Raw genomic sequence first — 24426 nt, 5'->3', positions numbered from 1 at the left:
TGTATTGAATTGTAGGTTTTGGAAGCTATCACCTACTTTACATGATTGCACAGTGGATTAGAGAGGTTAGATGCCGAGTTTCTAGATCCCGAGGATGATTTCCGGGACTTTGAGCAAAGAAGAAAAAAAACGAAGATAAGCGATCGGCCCGATGGATCGGGCGGCCCAGCCCGATCGGGCGATATACCAGTTCTTCAATTCAGCTGCGGGCCCGATCGGGCGTTTATGCCCTGTCGTAATTGTCTTTCGCCCGATCGGGCGAGTTGGCCCGACGTCGGGCGCCATTCCAGCACTCTGCCTCCCATTTCATTACAGGCCGCCCGATTGCATCGGGCGTCTGCGGTTTTTGCCTAATCATCCTCTTTGGAGCCCGATACCGTGGCGACTTTGGCCCGATCGGGCGGCTGGCGTGACGCGAGATTTTTAATGATTGCGGGCCCTTTTTTCGAGATTTTCTTCTATTGTTTTAGGGCTTGTATAAATAGAAAAATCAGAATTATTAACTCCTATCTAGTTTTTATTATTAGTTTTCTCTCTAGATTTAAGAACCTTAATTATTGCTTTGTGATTTAATTCAAGATCAAACCTTTTGCTTATTCATAGTTCAATATAATTGGTAATCTTTCTTCTTTACTTCTTTGTTATTTCTTCCATTATTAACTATTTTTTTCTTAGTTATTTGCCATGTTTCCAAGTATGAGTTTTTATATGATTCTTGTTATTGATTTCATGATTATGAGTGAGTAGTTCTATTCTAGAATTGTGGAGATCTATGTATACAATAAGGGATTGATAGATTAGTTTGATTATCTGGTATTTCAATTGTTTCCTTTGATGTTTTCTTCATGCTAGGATTATAAGTTAGGCCTGATTTATATTTCTACTTCTGCAATACTGAATCTACTTCGAGAGGAGAGATACCGTATAGGCTTTCAATTATTAGGCAAAGTGACCCTTGACTATGCGAGAGCGGCTGGGTGATCTTTGAGGGAGGTAATGTTCGAGAGAAATTACGTGTGCCCTAGACAATTGACTTACTAGGTGGTTATCGTTTATCCTTGATTTCCCGAATTGTATGCATAGTGATCCATGATTCTAGTACTTTACTGATATATTTACACCTTCTTATTTAATTCTGTTACCTGTTTAGCTTAGTAACACAACCATTCATCTGATTTTGTTAGTATAATATTAAAGTTCAGATACAATAGTACAACTTCTCCCTGTGGATTCGATCCTGACTTCCCTGACTACTAGTTAGTGGACCTTAGGTTATTTTTGATTAGGTGATGTGACTTTAGCCTGTCAGTGAACCCTTAGGCTTAGCCCTCATTTTTACACATTCAATCAACAAGAAATAATGTTTAACCAAGGATGTCTTGGCCTAGTGATTAAGATTGAGGTGCTGTGAACGATAGGTCACAGATTTGAATCCCCCCTCCCCTTCTTTATACTTTATACTGCCTTCGTGGCTCATATGGATCAAAAAAAAAAAATTACCAATTCAACCAATATTTAATCCTTTATAGTTTACATATATTCTTCCTCATTTTCACGAGCATTAAGAATAATGTATATCATAACTTACATTTAATGTCATATTCATATTGTATATTAACGAATTTTTCTTTTCTTTTTTTTACAAAAATTTCAAGACAACATTAATTGTTAAATTTAGTATATTTTGCTGATTGTTTCAAACAATAAGATTAACTCAAACGAAAAAAAACAATGACTAACAGTTTGTTTGGTATTTTTTTTAAGGAAGGGAAAATAAAGGAAGAGAAAAGAAAAGAAAGGAAAAGAAGAGAAAAGAAAATAGTTGTAGTTTTCAATGTTTGGTATAATTGGTGGATTTAAGAGCAATCACATGTTTGGTTGTCATTAGTAAAGGAAGTAAAGGAAGGAAATAAAGAAAACATAGGTAAAAAACTTGTTATCTTTCTTTCCTATCAAATTCCTCCGATTTTGGGAGGAAAGGAAAGCAAGGATTTAAGGGGGCGTTTGGTTGGAGGGTTTCAAGAAAGAGAAAGGGAATTGAGTTCCTTGTTTCCCTTTGTGAGTGTTTGGTTAGTGTGTTTTTTCAAACCCTTTACCCCTTTTTCTTATTAGGATTACCCTCCTTTCCCTTAGATTGATTCTCCACCACCCCCAAGGTTTTGGGATTACCCCATATCCCTCTACCATATTAATAATAATAATAATATTATTATTATTATTTATTTTTATTATTATTATTTAATAATAATAATTATTATTTATTTATTATTATTATTATTTAATAATAATAATAATTATTATTATCATTATTATTATTTATTATTAATATTACTATTTATTATTATTCATTATTATTATATATTATTATTACATATTATTATTATATATTATTATTATTTATTATTATTATGATATTATTTATTATTATTATTATTATTATATATATTATCAATTTAATTATTATAATTATTTTATTATTATAATTATTATTGTAATTATTTTATTAATATTTATTATTTATTATTTATTATTTATTATTTATTATTTATTATTTATTATTTATTATTTATTATTTATTATATATTATTTATTATTTATTATTTATTATTACTCCCTCCGTTTCCTAAAGATCTTCCCGCTTTCCGTTTAAGGGTGTTTCCAAAAGATCTTCCCTCTTTTGCTTTATTCCTTATTTGGCAAAACAAATTTCCCTATTTACCCTCTCATGTTACTATCATATGGTCCACCATTACATTATTAATTCAATTTTACTCCCTTTCTCTCTCCTACTTTAACCCCTTTTTATTTGTTTATTTATCTTAACCCCTTTCTCTCTCCTACTTTATTCACACCATGCCCCACAGAACTTAATTTTCCTTGGTATCTGTAGGAACAGTAAGTGGGAAGATCTTTAGAAAACGGAGGGAGTATTATTTATTATTTATTATTTATTACTCCCTCTGTTTTTTTTATCTTTCTCACTTTCTATTTACACATCTTCCAATACACATCTTTGAACTTAAATATCTTTCATCATATAATAGTAAAAATTATAACGATTGAATATTAATAATGTACTAATTGAGACGAATCAAACAAGATCCCACATGACTGTATATTTTCTTATAAATTGAAAAAAATTGAGAAGATTCTCTCTAAGTATGAATAGTGTCAAGATTCTAAGTGAGAACGATAAAAAAAAACAGAGGGAGTATTTATTATTTATTATTTATTATTTATTATTTATTATTTATTATTTATTATTTATTATTTATTATTTATTATTTATTATTTATTATTCATTATTCATTATCCATTATTCATTATTCATTATTATTTAATATTATTATTTGTTATTATTATTATTATTAAATAATAATAATAATTTTCTATTTTCTTTGATGTTCCTAACCAAACAACATTTTTAATCAAAGGGAAACTCTTTCCATTTCTCTTGTAACCCTTTCTCATACCCTTTCCCTTTCCTCTCAACGAACCAAACGCCCCCTAAGAGTATTCTTTTCCTTTCACTTCCTCTCCTTTCCAATCAAATCTCTCTTATTTTTCTTTTACCAAACATGAAAAAGTTTGTTTTTCCCTTTCCTTCCCTTTCTTTTCCATCCAAATCCTTCCCACCAAACAAAGCCTAAGTTTGCGCCAACGTAAATAATTAATATAGAAATATTTAAAATAAGAATATATTTTCGAAAGACCTAAAAAAGAAAAAAAACACCCATATTATAAGATAGAAAGGGTAATTCCCCTAAAAAAATAAATAAATGGTTATCCATTTTTTTTTGAAAGAGAAATTTCATTAATTGAAGGCCAAACAGTATCTACAATACGTATTAAAGTAAAACAAGATACAATTAAACAAGACTAAATCAAATTCGTTTTCGAAAAAACTACAATGAACCAGATCGAACACTACAACACAACCCTCTTGTATTTGCTGAATCAAACAGCTATTGATGAGGAAGTCTATCATTCTGATATAGTTTAGGAAGAATATTCTTGATCGAGTCAGGTTGACCGCATCCGAGATTCCAATACCTTTATGTTGAGTCTCGAACTTCAACCAATGAGAATGATTTCTCATACCTAAAAACAAAAAAACATACTCACAACTCCCATAGGGGAAAAGGAGATTTCCAAAACAGAAACTAAAAACCCCATAACAGGGTTTGAGAAACTCTCATAAAGAGAGACTAATTTATTGAACATAATAAGAAAATGAATTAAAAACTGGAAATAAAAAGGAAAAATGGGCTTACCATGGATGAAAATTAGGGGTGTGTAAAAATACCCGATCCGAAAATCCGCCAATCCGATCCGAAATTTCGGATATCCGATCCGATTTTAAGATTTCGGATATTTCGGATCGGGTATCCGGAAAAAATTCGAGTTTTCGGATCGGGATTTTTCAAAAAATTTTACGTACTCGATCCGAAAAACCCGTGATCCGATCAGGAAACCCGGTATCCGATCCGAAAACCCGGTGATCCGATCCGAAAAGTTTGGATATTCGAAAATTTCGGATCGGATTCGGATCGCAATTTCCCCGATCCGAAATTTTCGGATATCCGGATTTTCGGATCGGATCCGATATCCGACATTGAACACCCTTAATGAAAATATGCATGGCAGCTCCTAAGTCCTAATTGATGAAGAAAGGGTAGGGGAGGCTAGGATTTGAGAGAGAGAAAAAGAGAGGGGAGGCTAGGGTTTTTTTCAAAACAAATTACATAATGGTTATCCTTTTTTTTTTTTTTTTTTTTTTTTTTTTGAGGGGAATGGTTATCCATTTTTAATGTCTATTAGAGTGGGTAGATTATACTTTTATGACTCTATCTACCATAAAAAATGGCATTAATTTAAAATTTAGAAGACGAGAATAATAATCTTGGAATACCAATCAAAACTTGAAGAATCTAATCAATTCCCATGTACGGAAAATCAATTTCCCCCAATTTTAGCTCCAAATTCCAACTTAAATAATAATAAGAATAATACTCATACCCCACCCAACTTTTTCACACAGTTCCACAGTTCCACTACTACCACGCTCTCCATTTTTATTTTCTCTCTCTTCTTCCTGTCGCCTTCAGTACTCTGCTTCAAACCTCTTCAGCATTATTAAATTTACCAGGATTTTGAGGAGAGAGAATATAGAAACAAAGAAATATGGGTGACCCACAAAATCATAATACGGTAATGGGACCCCAATTCCATAATACTACTAGGAGTATTTTTTTTAACCCATTTTCTCTTCTTTTCTTGTTTTGTTGTTTTTGTTTGATTACTTCAAGTTTCGTTTTTTTTTTTTTTATATAATTGTTCTTCAAGTTTTTTGCTACAATACCCACAATCTACATTGCTCAATGCTCAGTGTATTTCTATTTTTATGCTTTTTTTGGTTATACTTTTGTTTGTTTGTAGTGTTTTTTCTTGCGAATTATGTGAAATCAAGACTGTTAATTTTATGCAGTGAAAATGAATTTGTCTTTTTTTTTTTGAATTTTCTTTGCCTCCTAAACTAGCGTATGTTTAGAGTTGCTTTTTTTTGCATATTATTTCTTGAGGGGATATTCTTGCATATTTTTGTGAGTACAAGGAGTTAAAGAATGTGATGTTACACATGTTGGGTGGACAATGGGTTTTGGTTAATTTGACTCATTTTGCTTTTTTTAATGGAGTTGTTAGAAATGAGTAGAAATGTTGCACAGTCTTTTGCATTCGTAAAATCAAGCAACAATTGGTACCAAATGGGGGTGTTAGACGCTAAATCCACGTCTCATAGATAGATATTGCTACTTTCTTAACAAATTCACGTCTAATAGATAGATGTTACTACTTTCTTAACAAGTAGGGGAAAAACTCGTAAGTTCTTTGGGGATTTGCTTGTTCTTGATAGTTATTTGGATGGCATAATTGACCCATTACACTGTTTTTTTTTTTTTGTTGGGGTGTGTTAGAAATTAGTAGAAATGTTGCATATTTTTTTGCATTAGTAAAACAAGCAACAATTGGTACCAAAAGGGGCATTAGACACAAATCCACGTCTCATATATAGACACTGCTATTTTCTTAACAAATTCGCGTCTAATAAATAGATGTTACTAATTTTTTAACAAGTAGTGGAAAAACTCTAAAGTGTTAATGGGATTTGCTTGTTGTTGATAATTATTTGGAATGCATTTATTAGTGTTTATACTAATAATCAATATTCATTCACCCACACTATTTCAACTCTCCTGTCCCAACAGCAGGAATCTCCTGAACTTTTAATAAAAAGTTTATAGTATAATAGTGATAGGACATGGTGAAGGAAGGAACAAACAAAGCCCTAACTTTTAAGTATATCTTGCTTATCTTAATCCTCGGCTTCTTCAATCTCTTTCATTATATTTATGCCCCACATCAACAGTCCCTCTGAATTTAAAAAGAGAAGAAAGTTTTTTCTTTTTATATATTTTTTATTGTAATGGGGTTGCACAGAACTCTAAAGAATGTCTTTGCATATGAAGTATATTAATTAGTGTTATTATAGCATATATTTATCATTGTCAAGCTTCTTTTCTATTCAACTTGGCTCATTGTGTTTATGTTAGGAGTATATTGTGAGTATAGTAGAGTTTGACTTTTCTCTGATATTAAATGATGACATATATTTCATTTAAACCTTGCTTTTTCTTTTTGGCTTGTTCCTGTGTATTATGACTTATGAGTTGTTAGTAACTTGCATAATTATTGCATCTCAAGGTTGAAAAATGTATATGATGTTATATAAATACCATCACATTCTTTTTCTCAAAGTTAGTTAGTATTAGAGATTTGGTTTGCTTTAGTTCTTTGGATAACAAAAAAAAGAATGTTTCTTGCTTTCTTTATATTGAAAAATGGGTAATTAGCTCTGTTTGTATATTTGTTTTGAGTGATTGGTAGTTCATACTTCATGCTTACTATGCTAGCAACATTGTCTCTCTGTTTCCATAGGGTTGCACATTTGCTTTATTTAAAGTTAAATTCTTCATAAATATTACTGAACTGGCAGCTTCTCTTAGTTGATTTACTTTGTTGATATATATAAGACATTACTCTTAAGTCTTAAGTATGTACAAGTAGTTGATAAGACTATTGGGTCTTATAAACGGGGGATCCGATATGTGCAGGATTCTTTGAAGTACATAAGACCTCGATCTCTGCTTTTGAGCTAAGCCTTCATCAATTTTCAGCACATGTTTCTTCTCTGTCATTGCATAATCGCAAATTAAGAATTTGGAATACTAGATTAATACCAATGGGATATTGCAGTCAAACAATGTCCATAGGTTGAAATTTGAACTTGATTTTTTAAAAAAAAGGTTGAAATTGAACTTGAAAGCTTTCAAGAGTTCAAACTTATCCTTAAAATAATGAAATTTGGTTCATATAACCTCTTTAATATAATATCCATGCACTCTTAGGCAGGTAAATTCATTGTACTATGATGTTGATATATACACAAGTTCAGATTAAGACTAAATGTTGTTTTTCCCTATACATCTAGATAAATGTGTCATTGCTCTCTAATTAGTATAGTTTTTTGAGTAAATTCCCTGATTTTCTTTGAAAGGGGAGAAGAGTATTTGAAGATTGTATCACTCTTTTGCTTTCCCTTTATTTTTTAGTTATCTTTATTTGGCATCAAGCAGGGCCATCACTATACTTTCACTTGTTTCCTAATTTTTATTTAGCCTGCAGACTTTTTCTTCAATATAATTCTGGAACGCGGTAGATTTTTTAATGCTGCATAAATTTTCTTTTGTAAATTACTAGCTCATTAGGTTGAAATTATTCATCAAGTGAATTAGTTAATGCCAAGCCTTCATTCCTTTTGAAGCTGGAACTCTAATTAGTCAAGTAGTCGTTTCCCAAAGTCTGAAACTTGGTCTCTACTTCTGCTGATATGCTTGTATCTTGTTTATGCTGTCACCTTGGGGTTTCAAGATATGGACCCTCCAAGTTTTTGCCTAGTTTGTTAATTTCTTCAGTTTTGCTACATGCACATATTAGTCTGTTCGTTTCCTATTAGCTGTCGTCTTCTTCATCATGTGTAGAGAACTAGACATGCACTATCAGTTTGTAATTATCTCAAGGGTCAGTGGTGATGGTGATGAATGTCATTGTGCAGTCTTCTGTATCTGCAATTTCATTATGATTAGTGTCATGTGGGAGTGTACTTGTGGTTGTTACTTCAATGTTGTCGTCAATCGTCATTGAAACATATATTTCCATGTTTCTTGCATTTCTGCAATTGTCTTATTTGGCGTTGAATCTTTGACAAAGTTTATTTGACCACTGTACATGAAGCAGCAATTGCAGTTATTGTAACTACACTGAGTTAAATTACCTATGAAAACAAAGTTTAAGTGACATGATCAGTTTTAAATGACTTGCGGTCACATAAATTACTTTCATTTATGAACATTGGCTACTAGATTTTAGCTACCTGTATTATAAATTCAACCTGGTGAAGCACATAGCTTATGCAAGAGAGCCTTGCTTCAGCCTTTGCATCTGCCCCCCTTGGTACAAATCTGTATTGCACCGATGAATTTTTAGAAATGCTACGACTGAAGTAATTTTGTGGTATTACAAATGGTTGAAGCCAAATGCTACTTAGGAACGGCCATCCTCAAATATTACATACTGACTAATGATGGTTTTACATCCATTACCTTGCTAGAGCGACGATTTTATGAGTTATGTAGATTGAGATTTTTTGCTGCCTTTTTTTGGTGTACAGGGAAAACCATGTGAGATATGTGGAGATATTGGCTGGGATGAAAGCGAAACAGATCCAGAAGAAGTGACCCTCTTAACTTGCTCCAAGTGCAAAGTAACTCGTGAACACATGTATTGTATCAGTATCACCTCTTCTAATTACTGCAGATTCAGGGCTTTAATTTTTCAAAAGCACCTACTTGTCACATTTTTTTTTGATGTCGATCTATCTGTCTTAGTTTGATTTTTCTCGTATGAAATGCTCTTTTTATCTTAAAGTTTGTGACCTCTGTTTTGAAATAATTGTCATATATACTGATTTGGTATGTTTAGAGAAATCTGTCACCTCTCTTAAGATAGTAATAGTCAATAAATATTTGTGCTTAGTTGGGTGATGGAGAGAGTGTAACAATGCAAAAATATTATAGACAATTATTTCCAAATTCAGGAAATAATAGTGTTTAAGACAAGAGAAAGATAACATTTAATTACATAGGACCATGAATCATATAGTGTTATTATCTCTTAATGCAGTTAGGAGATGTAATGTTTCTTTCCGGGTGAAGGAAACACCTTTGATTTTTTCTTGTATATCAAAAGAGGAAGTAATCAATTGCATCTTAAACTTGTCTTTTGGAGATAGTGTAACAATGCAAAAATATTATAGGCCTCGTTTGGTTCACATGGGAAGTAATTTCCCATGGGAATGTACATTTCATGGAAATTTTTTTCCCTTGTTAATTTCCTAGGAATTAGACAAAATTGTTTGGTTGACACCATAGGAAATTGCATTTCCTAGGAAATTACTCACCAAGGGGGGGCTTGGTGAGTGATTTCCCATGTTTCATGGGAAATAGAATTTCCCTTGGAATTTGTATTTCCTATGCTTCTCCCATTTCCCTCCAACCAAACACAACACCCATAATGTGTTTCCTAGGAATTTGTATTTCAAAGGGAAATAGCTTCCAACCAAGCAACACCATAATACCTCTTGATGGAGATTGTTGAAAAACTCCAAGAAGCGGTCTTTTCCTCATCTTGCTTTAAATTATTGAAAGCTTAAGTCAAACCTTCCCCTCAAGAAAAGCTGAAGTCAAACCTTATATCTGGAAAAAGGTGTACCTTCATGATTTTATAAAAATTGCTGCTTCAAGCTGCAACATTAATGTATAGAGAATAGAGACCTAGACTCTAGAGGAATTATAACTTAGTAGTGTTTGGTTGATGTTCTACATAGATGAAACACAGCATGGTCTGATAGTTGTTTGCCACTTGTTGCAGCTCCTTTGTTTGATTCATAGTCTTCAATCATCACTTATTGGCATCTGTCGGATAAAGTGTTAATTGCTAAAAGATTATTAATGTTTTATAGCCTCATTTTATATTCCAGTTATTGCATGAAAGTAAAGTATGGAGGCGATCGGAGAGAATGGGTTTGTGAAGAATGTGACTCCTCCAAGGAGATATTTTCGTCAAAACCTGGTATTTTTTTGTACCTCTGAAAGCATGCATATCAATACTTCTTGAGATTTCTAAAAATGACTTATTTATTCTGCAGCTTCAAGCAAACAGAGTGGTGTGAGAGGGACACAATTTATTAGGAAACCGCCTAAAAAATCCAAGGTGCAGTATTTAACACCTGAGGAAGCAAGGTCCCTAGAATCTGGAGCAATGAGAAAGACATCCTCATCACCAAGTAAATCGAATTATGGACATGGGGCATCCACTTCAAGTAAGTATAGCCGTTTTCTGGTGAGGTTTATATGGGTTGACTCTCTATCTTATGGAGTAAATAATTGTGCTTATGAAGGTCAGACGAGTTTGTTTCCGGATCATGATCGGACTACACCTGGAATATGCATTAAGTCCTTTCGTTCATAACAGTAATAGATGGATTAGTATGGGCCATCCAGGATAAGTTACTATGGTAGCATGCTGTTCGCAGTGAAAGTCGTGCTGGGATGAATGCTAAGTTAGTGTTATGGAAACAAGTATAACCCCAAGGGTTTTTATCCTAAGCCATAGTAAACTGACTATATGAAGTGTGAATATAGTACTGAGAGGAAGCCATAGGAGGATGTAGATGTTGAGGAGGTACCTCAAAATAAGTCTTTAAGTACCTTGGGTCGATAGTTTAGAGGTAGTAAGATATTAATCAAGTTTTTTCTCGCATGGCTGAAGTGGCTCAAATAAGTCTTTAAGTACCTTGAGTCGATATTTTAGAGAAATGTTGATCAAAGTATTTCTTACGACGTGGGGCTCAAATGGAGAGCGATTGTGCAAACTTGATGTACCTCTAAGGTTAAAGGGAAAATTCTATAGAATGGTGTCTAGACAATCGTGATTATATGACCAGAATGCTAAGCATTGAGGAAGGATCATTTAGAAGATGGGTACCCCAGAGGTGCATATTTTCAAATGGACGTGTGGGAACACCTTAAACGATTAATTTCACAAGGTAGATACTCAAAGGAAGATTAGAGTTGCAAATATTGAGATAAGATTAAGAGAGAACTCAGAGAACTGGCTACATTTTTTTGGGCACGTGCAACACCCACCGGTGTATGCATTGATAAAGAAATTGAAGAGTTGGGATCATGGGGACTTGAGAAGCCAAAGATGACTTTGGTGGACAGAGTTAATACGATACGAGTAAAATGGTATTTCTAGAGCATATAGCACATTAGCTGAAGTGAATGTAAGAGCAGGATATTCGGACGATTGCAAGAAATAAACTTTTGGTTCATGCAGCCGATTCCATATCTTGGGAAAGGCTTGGCATTGTCATTTTTTTTAGAATCAGATAATCTTGTTTATGGACCTTCCTGGACATTATGTAGATTACTATGCTACTTGTGGGAGTAAGAAGGGGAGGCAAATGTTATGATGTTGCAGTTGTATGGCTATATCTTAGATGTTGTGGTTGAAAGGAAACAACAAACCATTTGTCCTAGATGTTCCAGCTTATCTAGCTTTGTGGATAGTCATGTTTCTTTCTTCTTTATGGTGTTTTTGCATAGGAGTTTTGAGGCATTACATCAATTGACACTCCTAATCCTCTTAATTTACCTTTGTCTTCTTTCATTGATTTAAATTCTAATTACCTTTTAAAATGCATTAAGGAATGCGGAACTATGTAGTTACAACTTTCTATATTCAACCAATTTCCGAATATCAGCTGTGAATCTATTGAAGGCTGTCAAGCTGTACTATTGTTTTCTCATATAAGCCGTGTAAAACAATTAAGCTTAACAGCAATGCCTAGAAAATTTTTCGGTGATAATACTCTTTCCTGCTTTGACAAATCATTGTGTGCCAACAAAATTTCCCCATCAATTCTTTTCATATGTTGCTGAATACTGGTGGTAGCTTAACAGTCTTTGAAAATTGACTAGATTACGAAATATAAGCTGTTTTTCGTCAGTAATGATTCTAAGAAATGGTTCAGTAAGCTTATTGACCTTATTCTTACTAGCTCTTACTAGATCTGGTAATACTCTGAGTGGAAAGGTCTTCTTTTGCTGAGATGACATCTTAGAAAATTAAGTCACATTATTATATGACTTCTCCAAGTAGCTTCTTTCTTTCTTTTTTGTTAAAAATATATATATTCGGCATTGCCAATCAAAACATGACACTTTGATCTCTATGGCAGAGAAAGCGAATACTGTATTCCAGAAAGAGCATGGTTGGGGGGACTCACCTGTAGTGAAATATTCTGCTAAAGATGTGCAAACATCAAATACTATGATGCGGAAGGAAACAGGTAAGCTTCATCTGCACAATTATTACCTGTATGTCGTGCAAAAAGGGCTCTCTAGTATAACATGCTTCTGATGGAAGGATAAAGATATTTATAGTAGCAGACTAATACTTCATAAGAAAACAATCTACACTGAAATTTGGAGTCATATCGGAATCATAAAGAATAGTGCTGGAGTAATGTTGGGTGCAGGGGATTTGGCTTGGTCCTATATGTTTTTCTGAGCATGTACAGTTTAGATGTTATGGAATATTAATCCTGTATTGAACTGGTGCGGTCGAGCACGATCCTTACACTTGTAAACTGTCATATGGCGCATGCAAATAGCTTGCCATCACTTGTCTCCTTTCTGTTGATCATGGCCTATGGATTACCCATTCCATCCCCACTTTTTTGTAAAGAAGCCCTTGTTAAGTTGTCAAGTTTTTCTTGTTAGCAGTAGTTTGAGTATGCCTCCAAGTACAATAAATACCAAATTACTAAAACAAATTTTCTTTGTCGAGCTCGGATTTTTACATTAGATTTTCTTGTAGCATTACTGCAGCAAAATTTTATTGCTAGTTCAAGCTCTCGACCTTTCTGCTTTTCTCAGATGGACCTGCACGGAAACATCGTGGGGAGAATCCAACTGCTAAGCAGTTAACTTTTGGGAAACTTCCGAAGCCTGGAGTAATTTCAGGTATGCTCAGAGGCATTTAGTTTATCGTCAATCAGCCAATTAATGGTCTAAGATGATTATAAATACATTAAGTCCGCTTATTGAATTTGCTTAGTAAGATATGCTACCTTGCAACCAAAGAAATGCCAACCGTTGATTCTTTACCTCATTCTTCTTGTAGCTTTATTATTCAGCCACCAACCAGAAATTATACGTCTCAACTTAGTCCACTTGATATTTGTTTCCAGGTGGACATGCACGACAATTATGTACGGTCCCTCCAACTGCTAAGCGTATGCCTCGTAAAAATGTTATAAAAGATGACGTAAATTCAGGGAATACCTCTCTGATAGTCCAGTCTCTTCCTACTGTAAGTTCAGGTATGTCTATCTGGATATGATTTCCTGTTCTTTGGGAGCATGAAGTTTCTAATCTAATAAAGGGAAGTTGAGGTTCAAAATGCTTATCATAAAGTCACATCAATATATGTTTATGAATGCCTTTTGATCACTTTACACTTTAATCTTTTCTTGATGCTAAATCATAACAAAGGATTCCCAATTACAGATCCTTTTACCTGTGTTTACACTTGTAGGTTTATGCTTTTTCGATTGCAAAGCATATCTTTGTGTGTACATAGTCATAATATTTGCCTTTCCTAGTAAAATCTTTCTGACACCACCATACAGCCAGAGCTTCCCAGTTCCCAAATTTAGAAAGGTAAATTGTTTCTTCTGGCACCTAATTTTCAGTTGAATGCTTGATGCCCAATACTAAAAAAATGCTCTTTTTCGGTACAACCATGTCTCCTATGTGGAACTTTGCTTGTTTAGGATCACAGATTAAGTAAATCGATAGAAATGGTGTTCAATAAGGTGATCTGAATAGCTAACCTTTCTCTCCACTTGTAGCTAGTTAGGATCATAGTTTAAGTCTCATGTCAATGCCCTCAGTAATGGAGCTTCCTTGGAACACGTGTTTTTCTTCACAAATTCTGTTACTTCTTTTGGTAATGGAAATTCATGACGAAAAAGAGGTATTTGAGGATAAACAAGCATTACCATAGACATTGGGCTAAGACTTCCTTCACAAGTTTACCTATCAATGATTCAATTCATTACTTACCACCGTTCTTTACTGCTTACCAAATGAGGTGTCAAGGTCTTACATATAGATATCCAGACATGTAACCACACTGTAAGTGTCTGGGTTCGAGGACCAAAGTTTTACTTGAATCATTGTTTTGGCACTGTGCTTATATATCCAGCACGCCGTGGTTGTATAATCTAAAAGCTGAATTTTTTTTTGTAGAGGTTGCTTCCATGTCCTCCATTATATGTTCCTTTTACATAGGAGTTTAGAGTTTCAGTAACTGATTGGATTTATTCTTAATCAAAGCAGGTTTAGTTGCCGTGCCACGAAACAATTGTGTTAGATAATTTCAACTCCTCAAATATGGGAGTGATTCCATTGATCGAATATATAATGGTTGCAATATCCTCATCCTAACGATATCTGGAAACTGAAACATATAATGATAAAAGTATACAAAGTATATCCTAAACATGTGAGAAAATATTATTCTAAATGTACTCTATCACACCCCCCAGTCATAGTGGGAGGAGATCGGACGCTAAGACTGGATTTGAAATCCATGAAAAGGTGTCGTGGTAGACCCTTGGTGAAAATGTCAACAAACTGATACCTAGTAGGTACATGAAGTACTCGAACCTACCCCAAAACAACCTTTTCATGAACAAAATAAATGTCCATTTCGACATGTTTGGTGCGTTGATGTTGGATTGGGTTGCTAGACAAATAAATAGCACTGACATTATCACAATAGACAAGAGTTTCCTAGCCTGACGAAGAGGGCAATGTAACTCAAGAAGTAAGTTGCCTAACCAACAAGACCCAGTAACGACATTAGCAACACCTCGATATTCGGCTTCTGCACTGGATCTAGAGAGAGTAGACCGACGCTTAGAAGACCATGAAATAAGATTATTCCAAAAAAAAAAAACAATAGCCCAAAGTAGAACGACAAGTGAGAGGCACCCACCCCAATCAGCATCAGTATAAGTGATCAAGCACATAGAAGTAGAATGATATAAATGTAACCCATGATCAATGGTACTCTGAATATAACGCAGGATGCGTTTTAACGCATCATAATGAGACACACGAAGGTCGTGCATAAAAAGGTCTACCTAGTTGATCGCATATGCGATGTAAGGGCGAGTGAAAGTGAGGTACTGTAAAGCACTTGCCAAACTCCGACACTGAGTCGGATCCGCAACTGGAGAACCGGCATCAACACTAAATTTAGACTTAATGTCCATAGAAGTAGCTGCACGCTTACAACTATCCATACCTCCACGCTCTAATATTTCCTGTGCATATTTTTGCTGAGATAAAAGCATGTAAGAGGGGGATCGGGTGACAACAACACCTAAAAAGTAGCTCAAAGGACCCAAATCGGACATAGGGAACTGAGTTTTTGATCTGGTGATGATTTATTCCCGGAAAGCATCAAAGGAAGTAGTTAGAATAATGTCATCTACATAGAGCAGTAATTATGCGTAATTGGAGCCATGAGAATAAGCGAACAAAGAAGAGTCACTTTTGGTGATGACAAAATCCATATGGAGTAAAAAGGTAGCAAAACGTTGATACCATGCACGAAATGCTTGTTTGAGGCCATAAAGAGTTGCGCAGGCGACATATGTAGTCAGGTGTGTGACTATCAATGAACCCTGGTTGTTGGTGCATATAAACAGTTTCTTTTAAATCCTCATGTAGGAAAGCATTTTTGACATCTAACTTATGTATGGACCATTTGCGAGCCATTGCTAAACTAAGAACAGTGCGAATAGGAACAGTGCGAATAGTTTGTGGTTTAACAAAAGGTCTCATCACAGTCAACACCAACCTCCTCTGACCTGCCATCACAAACAAGACGAGCTTTGTGCCTTTCAAGGTCACCATTAAATCTTAATTTGTGGCGAGATCTCCATGTAGTAAAGCATTTTCAACAAAATTTACATGACGGGAGATATGTTTGTGTCATCATTGGCCAAAAAATTGTAAGGACCAAGGGTATAGTGGGTTATGTTTGTGTGAGGGAAATATTTTCAACAAAATTTACATGATGGGAGATGATAATTTTGTGAGTGGTGATGTCAAGACGACGATACCCACGATGATTAGGGATGTACCCCAAAAACAGACAAGGTGAAGAGCGAGGAGTAAGTTTGTGTTTGGCACTGGATGAGAGATTGGGATAGCATAAGCAACCAAAGACCCTAAGGTGAGCATACGATGGTATTTTGCTGAATAAGGCCTCAAAGGGGGTTATGTTTTTGAGAGTGTAGCCCCAATAGGAAGGTGGAAGCGAGGCATGAAACATGTGCGTTTGATATAATTGATGGTGCGAATCATTCTTTCGGCTTTACCATTTTGGGAAGATGTGTGAGGGTAGGAAAAGCGAAAGACCATACCATTATTGACACATAATCGTTTAAAAGGTTGTTGTCAAATTCACGACCAGGATCACTTTGAAAGGCTTTAATGGTCGTTCAAAGTGAGTTTGGATGTATTTTATGAAGTTAATGAATGTTTGATATGCTTGAGACTTAAATTTGAGGGGAATGATCCACACATAATGAGTAAAGTCATTAATGAGCACCAAATAATATTCATGACCCAAACTCTTGATAATAAGGGATGTCGAAAGGTCCTGAATAATATCAAAAGTACAAACAATATTTGTATTTGAATCATAAAAAGGGAGTCGAATATGTTTCCCAATCTGACATGGATTGCAAAAATCACAACTAAAATCTTTAGGGAAAATTCCTCGGTGGTTTGCCATAATTCTCAAATTACCCCTCACATTTGGGAAATTTCTCAGATACCTCTGAATTTCAATTTTGTGTTCAAAATATCCTTACTAATGACATTGTTGATAGAATTTAGGTTTTTTAGCATTTATGTCGCACGACAATTCGCAAGAAATCCCAAGTATATTCTCCAACCTCTATCAGTACTAAAGATCCTCAAGGTTTATACAGATTCCACCTAACATCGATCAACAGACTGTCATTAGTAAGGGTACTTTGAACACGAAGTTAAAGTTCAGGGATATATAAGGAATTTCTCAAACTTGAGAGGTAATTTAGAAATTACGTCAAACTTCAGGGGTACCTGAGGAGTTTTCCTAAATCTTTTATGTATTCTATACTATTATTCTTTCTAAGAAAACGTAAAGATGAGGCTCCAGGATGAGGATGACCATGTCGGTTGTGACAGATATTTGAAGATATGGTGGCAAGAAAGGTAGCTAGGCAAGTTGATGCAGGTTGGACATTGATGACTAGATATGTCCCTCGAACTATTGCATCTCGTTATTATTTTCCCGTGTGAAGGACCTTCACAGAAAAGCCATAGCCCATAAGGGTCAAATTCAATTGAAATAGAATTATCAGTAGTAAATTTACGAACGAAAATAAGGTTTTTAATTATTTGAGGGGTAAGGTAGACATCACGAAGCATGATGGGTTGGTTGGGAAGGGTAGCATGACCATAACCATAACCATAACCATAACCATAACCAGTGATTGAAAAGCGATTACCATTGCCAACTAAAATATGATTATTAATGCTTAAATTAAACAAAGGCATAAAGGTACCTGGATTATGAGTCATGTGAGCAGTGGCGTCGGAGTCCATGTACCAACCATCATTAGGATTTTGAAGGCCCATAGTGGCTATCATAAGAGGACCTTAGGGACCAGTAGCATATGCTTGCTGATGTGTTCAGCTGGCGTAGTTGGGCCTAGTTGGAGCAGTTTTGCTAGGAGGGTCTACGTGTTGGGTAAGGGCCATGGGGCGTGGCCCATGGTTGTTGCTAGTGAGTCCAAGCTTGGAATTGAGCCCATAAGTGTGGCCAGGAAGGCTGCTGTTATGTTGGGCCGGCCCAAGGAGAAGACCCCAATTGCTGCTGTTAGGGGTGATAATGAGCCTGACAAGCTTGCGAGTAGCTTGGACTCGTCACGGTCAAAGCTCGGACTAGTTGAAGCTTTACTTAAACAAGCCGAGCTGAGCTAGGCAAAGCTCGGCTCGTAAAGCTCGTGAACAACTCGATTATTATTTTATACTAAAAAAATATTTTATATTAAAAAAAATTTTATATTAAAAAAATATTTTATATTGAAAAATATTTTATATTAATTTTTTTTATATATTAAAAATTTTATTAAGTATTTTTTTAAAGATATTAACTAAGGTATATAATAGAAGAAAGATAAAAAAATGGTAAAAACAATTAAAAAGAAAACAAAAAAGTTATGTTAAGCCTAAACAAGCTCACGAGTCGAGCATAAACGAGCTGACGAGCCGAGTTCGAGCCGCAAATTCTAATCACGAGCTCAAGCCGAGCTCACGAGCCGAGCCTATGAAAAGTTTAACGAGGTCAAGCCGAGTCCGGTGCTATTCGTGCTCGGCTCACTCGATAAGCACCCACCCCTAGCTGCTGTTGTTGATTGGAGTTAGAGGACCTATTAGTGATTTGGCTGACCATAACAACGTCCTCCCCTGTTGCTGCGATTTCCTATGCCCCTGCCACCAGTATGGTCGCCACCACCACGTGCTGCTGATTGTTGGACGATGGCGTGGGGGCGTTGAGATGCGCAGAATCGGGTTGAGCAACAGAAGATGAGGGGGAGGTGTGGTGCCGTTCGATCGGCGAGATTCTTCCAAAAGAAGATGGGACTAGGCTGTTTCGAAGGACGGAAGCGGATTAAATTGCTGAATAAGGGAAGCAACAGTATCAAAGCCAGTATTCACAATCCACCAACAAGACGTAGAATAAGTTTTTGAGATATCTTGATCGACATTAATGAGTTGATGCCTTAGAGATTTTAAGTGTTGGCACTTGGAAGAAATATCAGCAAAATTATTCAAGTGTAATGAATTAAATTAGTTTTCAAGATAAACAACCCCGGTGTGTTTATTATCCTCAAATATGGCTTTAATCTGATCCCATGTTTCTTGAGCGATGGCACCGCGGTATAGAACGGTCTGTAACAAATTCGCAGAGATGGTTCTGTATATCCACTTTTTAATGATAGAGTCAAGGCGCTTCCAGAGAGTGGTGGAGATATCTGCAGGACGTTGATAGTTGGATCAATGTGATCTAACACGTCATAGGCATGACAGTGAATTTCGAATAACTCAACCCAGTTGGAATAGTGGACACGTTCATGATCAAGAATGAGTGGGATATCATGCTTGATGTTGTTGACCGAGAGTGTCGGATGATATCGTGGGCACATGGCTCAAGGCAGTAGATGAGGGGGAAATAGTTGTAGGTGGAAGAAAAGTGGTGGACTGGCAGGTTCAAAAGGGAATCAAAAGAAAAATAAAAGAGAGTTTTGTGGGATGATGAGTGATGCTGCCACGAAGAAGGGAAGAAGGGCAGTGAGGAAGCAACGGGAGGTTGCGCGATCCTAGGGAAAGACAAAAAATAATAATTAAACTCTAGTATTCTTCTCAAGCTCTGATATCATGTTAGATTATCTCAACTCTTCAAATCTGGGAGTAATTCCATTGATCAAATATATAATGGTCACAATATCCTCATCCTAACGATATTAGGAACCGAAACATATAATGATAAAACTATATCCTAAACATGTGAGAAAATAATATTCTAAATATATTCTCTATCAAATTGTTCTCTGGTTGTTGTATGCCACAATTAAAATTTTTTTGACAAAAGAAAATATGCTTGTGCAGGTTTGGATGTTTCTGTTGTGGCTGAGCCGAAGAATATTGTTTTTAAGGCCACGGAGTCTCCGAGAGATACAACGGTGTTTGATAGATATCTACCAAACCCTCCTGCCAATCCAACATGGAAGTGAGTTACACTTAGCTTCTGGCACTTTTGAAGATAATTGCAGTTGTCATGAATGTCATCTATGATGCCTTATAAGTTTCATTTGTTGAAGTTAAAATTTAATAAGCTGAGGTGGTTTTAGGTGGAGACGTGGAGTTATTCAAGAAACACACTGAAGATAATGTTTTAGTTGTAGGTGGAAGAAACACACTTGAAGCTAAAAGAACTTTTAGGTGGTTTTATTTTAAGTAATTGTCATGTTTTATCTTCAGATTTCTATGTGACCGTGCCATAATTTCGTACTTCCTCCGTTCTGTTTTAAATGAAACATTATGTGAAATGACACTGTTCATTGATCAATTTTGACTCCAATTTATCGCCATTATATTAAGAAAAACATAGTCAAGTGGGATCTTGTTAGATTCGTCTCGATGCATACTATCAAATTATAACTTTTTATATATTTTTTTACGTGTGCACAACTAAAGTATTAATGATTAAAGAAGCGCGTTGGGTTGCTTGAAAAAGCAAATGTTTCATTTAAAACAGTATGGAGGAAGTATAAAAAAGTAATTGATGATTTTTTTTTTCCCACATGAAACTTGAAAGGAAATATTATAGGTTAACAATTGATGTGTACTATTTTGTGATGCCTTCTAGTGACATGGTGGACAGCCTTTTCTCCCTCTCTTTGGAGATTGGACATAATAACCTGGAATTTGCCACTATTCTGTAGCTAAACATAAAGACATTCTCAGTTGATTAGGTTATGCAATTATCTATTTGGGTATCCAAGAGTCTGTCACAAAAAGTTTTTTAACTCATAGATATAGAGATGCTATTAAGATTTTCCATTTATAGTATGAGTGCGAGGACGAGGATCTTTTTTCTTGTTATATATGTATAACTATTACCTTACCTTTTTCTAGACAAAACTCAGCATCGGAAGGTTTATGCTTTCAATTGAATTTTTTGAATGAACTTATTGTTGCTGAATGAAATTTATTTTTTCTAAGCAGAAATTATATTTACTCAATTGCAATTATTGCTGAATGAAATTTATTTTTTCTAAGCAGAAATTATATTTACTCAATTGCAATTATTGCTGCTGTTACTGTTATTTTACTACTACTACTGCTATTATCATTAGTAATAGTAGTATTGAGTATCATTGTCATTATCAATTTCTTGGGTTCATCTTCTTAGAATTTAGAAGAGTTCTACTCATCTTGATTTTTCTATGGATTTGCTGAAAATCCAATTTCTGTGTTCTTACACATTCCTGAACTTTTTTCGGAATTTTTTGTGCTCGGGTGGAGTAGATCATCATATGTGAAAATTACAAGTCCTGGATTTTTTTTGGGGTTGACATAAACATGCATGCTTTTGCATAGTGAAACCATCTTATGTATCAAGCTGTAGCCTGTTAGTACTTCTAATCTGTAGTTTGGTGTCAGTAAGGGGTTAGTGAAGCAGTTAGATATATAATTACTAAGATTATGATAAACCTGATCCCTGTTGGTTGCACTACAATGGCATAAACAAGGGTGGACTGAGGAGTGAGGACTGAGGTTTGCTAGTGAGGCCATAGCCTCTACAGAAATAACTAGTACTAGCATAAATAGAAATGCCTGGTAATTTGGAGTTCAGAGTTCTGATTGCTCTCTGTGTGATCAAGTTTCAGCCTGCTGCATACATGCTGTTTATGTTAATCTTTTCTTCCCTTCTCTAATGACTATAAGCTTTATTTTATTTGGGAAGAAAATTACCTCCTCCCCCCCCCCCCTCCCAAATTAATAGAAAGATTTTCTCTCTCGGCTTGTTGGAGACTAGATTGCAGAACTATTCAACTATGCAGTAGTCAATTATCAGCAAATGCTACTAAATCATAGCTTTTTTTTTTTTTGACAATTACTAAATCATAGCTGATATATGCTAAACATAGTAAAAAATGAACTCTACCATTAACATTTCCAATTAATGACTTTCTAAGTGCGAATGTCGTGATAATATTTGCTAATTCTTCATCTCTACCGTTTTTATTCTCTTTGATCTGAGTTCTCAAATCTTGTTTGCTTTGACAGGGGAACTTTTAAGATCATCACTGAGAGTTTATCGTCTAGTTTCCTCTATGAAATTCAAGCCCATCCTTCATGTAAACTTCGGAGAAGAGTATATGAGCTGTCAAGACAACTTCCCATGACACTAGTGTTTGAAATGCTGCCCCGACAGAAGTTTTGGTTGGATTTTTTCGAGGATGATGTCCCTGGTGAGCTTGACATTGGACTATATTTTTTTCCCTCTAGGACGTTCGATCTGGAAGGAGGTTCTGCATTGCCTAGTAAATCAACTTGTGGACATGAACAAAGTTATTATTCCATTTTGGAGTACGTGGATGGGCATGACTTGGTCATGAGAAGTCGTTGCATTGATGAAGTGGAGTTGTTTGTTTTTTCTTCTAAACATTTGCAAGAGAAATCCCGTTGTAAGCTTCATTCTTAGACTTGTTTTGTTTTCGAGTACTTCTTTTCAACTTAATGATATTATCTTCGGTTTCCTCTTATTATTCTCCCCCTGCAGTTATGAACCAAAAGCATTTCTTGTGGGGGGTATTTTGTCCTTCTGACGCTAACAGAGTTGCGCCAAAGGAAATTATGCTTGTCCAAAATTCAGAGGTGAGAGACATAAATGAGGAGCATGAAGCCGAAGACATGGATGTAGACATGTTAGGCGGACATGAAGTGGGTACAGTTGATGTGGTTGTCCCCAAACCCTTATATGAATCTTGTGGGAACCAGAAAGAAGGTGAGTTGGAGATCAAAGCATCATCAGAAAATGCAGCAGGAGCAGCTCTTGAATTCTCTCTTATCAAGGTAAAAAAAGAGCAGACTGATGCCATAGAAGAAACATCTCTTCCTTATACCATATCGTCGTGTGTTGAAGATGAACTGGAATTCGAGAAAGAACTACAAAAGAGCTTCGACAGGTTTGCAGCAATAATGCAAGTACATGAAGTTGGTTGTTCGAAAACAGATGTCAAAGAAGAAGTGGACGACGTCTAGGAGGTTGGCTACGGCAGAAATATCACATGTAATTACTCGCTCTGCAGCATCGATGTCTTTACAGTAGGCCAATACCAGAAATGTACAGTCATTCTAGAAATTTGCAGCTAACAGTAGCAATTATTTTTGATATATGACAGAATCACAGAAACAGCTTAATTCAATGGGAAATTTGTATATTCTGTGACCCCTTCTTCCTGTTCTGTGCATAGTCTTTTTTTGCAGCTGCTGCTGTTAGCCTTTGATATTGTTCAGCGCTATTAATATTGTTATTTAACCACAATATTATATATTGAACCATAAATGCAATTAGAACCAGAAAAGTTGTACATGAAAATTAGGTATCATATCATCTATCTTAATAATGTAAGGTAGGGAACTTTCATATACGATTACAATATATGTTATTTGATATACAACATTCAGAGCCATGTATATAACATTTGTATATTAACTGAATAATTTTTGCTTAGAACGTTTCAGAATTAGGCACAACTTGTTAATGTAAGTTTTTTTTTGGGTATTAGAAAACGACTAAGCACAATGTTGTAAATTGGATTTGATCTTAAGACTTTATCAACTAAGTTAAATCATATACATAGTATAAGAAATTGTTTAGTTGGGAAGAAAAATACTTGAAAGGAAAAGCGGATTTTTCATTTTATTTTGTTTTGTTTGGAAAAATATTTCTCCTTGTAGTGGAAAACGTTTTGTTTATTCCATTTTCCTTGTGTCATTGATGATCCCCTCCATGTTATTTCAATTACTTTTTAATTTCTAGTTAAGGAACTAAGAAATATTAATTTACAATTTTGTTCTTCCTTAAGAAGTATTTTTCGTAAAAAAAATCTTACATTGAAAAGGTTTTCCTCTAAACCAAATGGAGCCTTGTTGGCCGATCTAGCCACCTCTTCCTTTACAAAGCACTTCCTCCAACTACTAAAACTCATTGAAATTAAAGTAATTTCTTTGTATCTAAAATGTTAGGTAATTAAAATATTAACAAAAGATAAATTTAAATAAGCGTGAGTAAAAGAAACTTTTATCAATATTTTTGGAACCGACCTTCGATTTAAAATCCTTAACAATAAGTTTTGAAACTTTAGATTTATTATAATTTGAATATCCTTCTTATTGTTGTAGACTTATAAGTCAAGTATCAAATGAATAACATAGTGGTATCAAATACATGTATTTTTATACAGGGTTTGACCTAGTATTAAAGATCTGGTCTTATGATTTCAATGTCATGTGATTAAACATCATTAGAGGTTCTTTG

The 24426-nt window shown here is 35.0% G+C and overlaps 1 protein-coding gene across 5 annotated transcripts; it reads left to right on the top strand.

The window, feature by feature from the left end:
• The first annotated feature begins 4659 nt into the window (after positions 1-4659).
• LOC104907879 (hypothetical protein) lies at positions 4660-23350 on the top strand. 5 transcript variants are annotated; one of them, XM_048644341.2, is made up of 10 exons: positions 4660-5211; positions 8789-8898; positions 10157-10248; positions 10325-10498; positions 12422-12532; positions 13122-13208; positions 13436-13567; positions 19986-20106; positions 22170-22570; positions 22666-23350. In XM_048644341.2, exons 1-10 carry the CDS (start codon positions 5185-5187, stop codon positions 23145-23147), a joined length of 1737 nt encoding a protein of 578 aa, XP_048500298.1. In that variant the 5' UTR covers positions 4660-5184; the 3' UTR covers positions 23148-23350. The 5 variants fall into 5 exon arrangements, with proteins under 5 accessions (XP_048500298.1, XP_048500301.1, XP_048500299.1 ...); XM_048644344.2 differs by lacking the exon at positions 4660-5211 and adding an exon at positions 6279-6903 and having other exon boundaries at positions 8789-8881; XM_048644342.2 differs by lacking the exon at positions 4660-5211 and adding an exon at positions 6281-6903.
• Positions 23351-24426: the final 1076 nt, after the last annotated feature.

This window comes from Beta vulgaris, chromosome 5 (genome assembly GCF_026745355.1).
Source record: "Beta vulgaris subsp. vulgaris cultivar EL10 chromosome 5, EL10.2, whole genome shotgun sequence".
In the NCBI taxonomy this organism is placed as follows: Eukaryota; Viridiplantae; Streptophyta; class Magnoliopsida; order Caryophyllales; family Amaranthaceae; genus Beta; species Beta vulgaris.
The sequence above is the reverse complement of the archived record's forward strand: the minus strand, read 5'-3'. Positions and strand labels throughout refer to the sequence as shown.

Excerpts from the sequence above, each read along its gene's own strand:
- LOC104907879 (XM_048644341.2), top strand. The coding sequence starts at position 5,185 with ATGGGTGACCCACAAAATCATAATACG. Across the intron at positions 5,212-8,788 it reads ACCCACAAAATCATAATACG|GGAAAACCATGTGAGATATG; the intron begins GTAATGGGACCC and ends TTTGGTGTACAG. Across the intron at positions 13,568-19,985 it reads TCTTCCTACTGTAAGTTCAG|GTTTGGATGTTTCTGTTGTG; the intron begins GTATGTCTATCT and ends ATGCTTGTGCAG.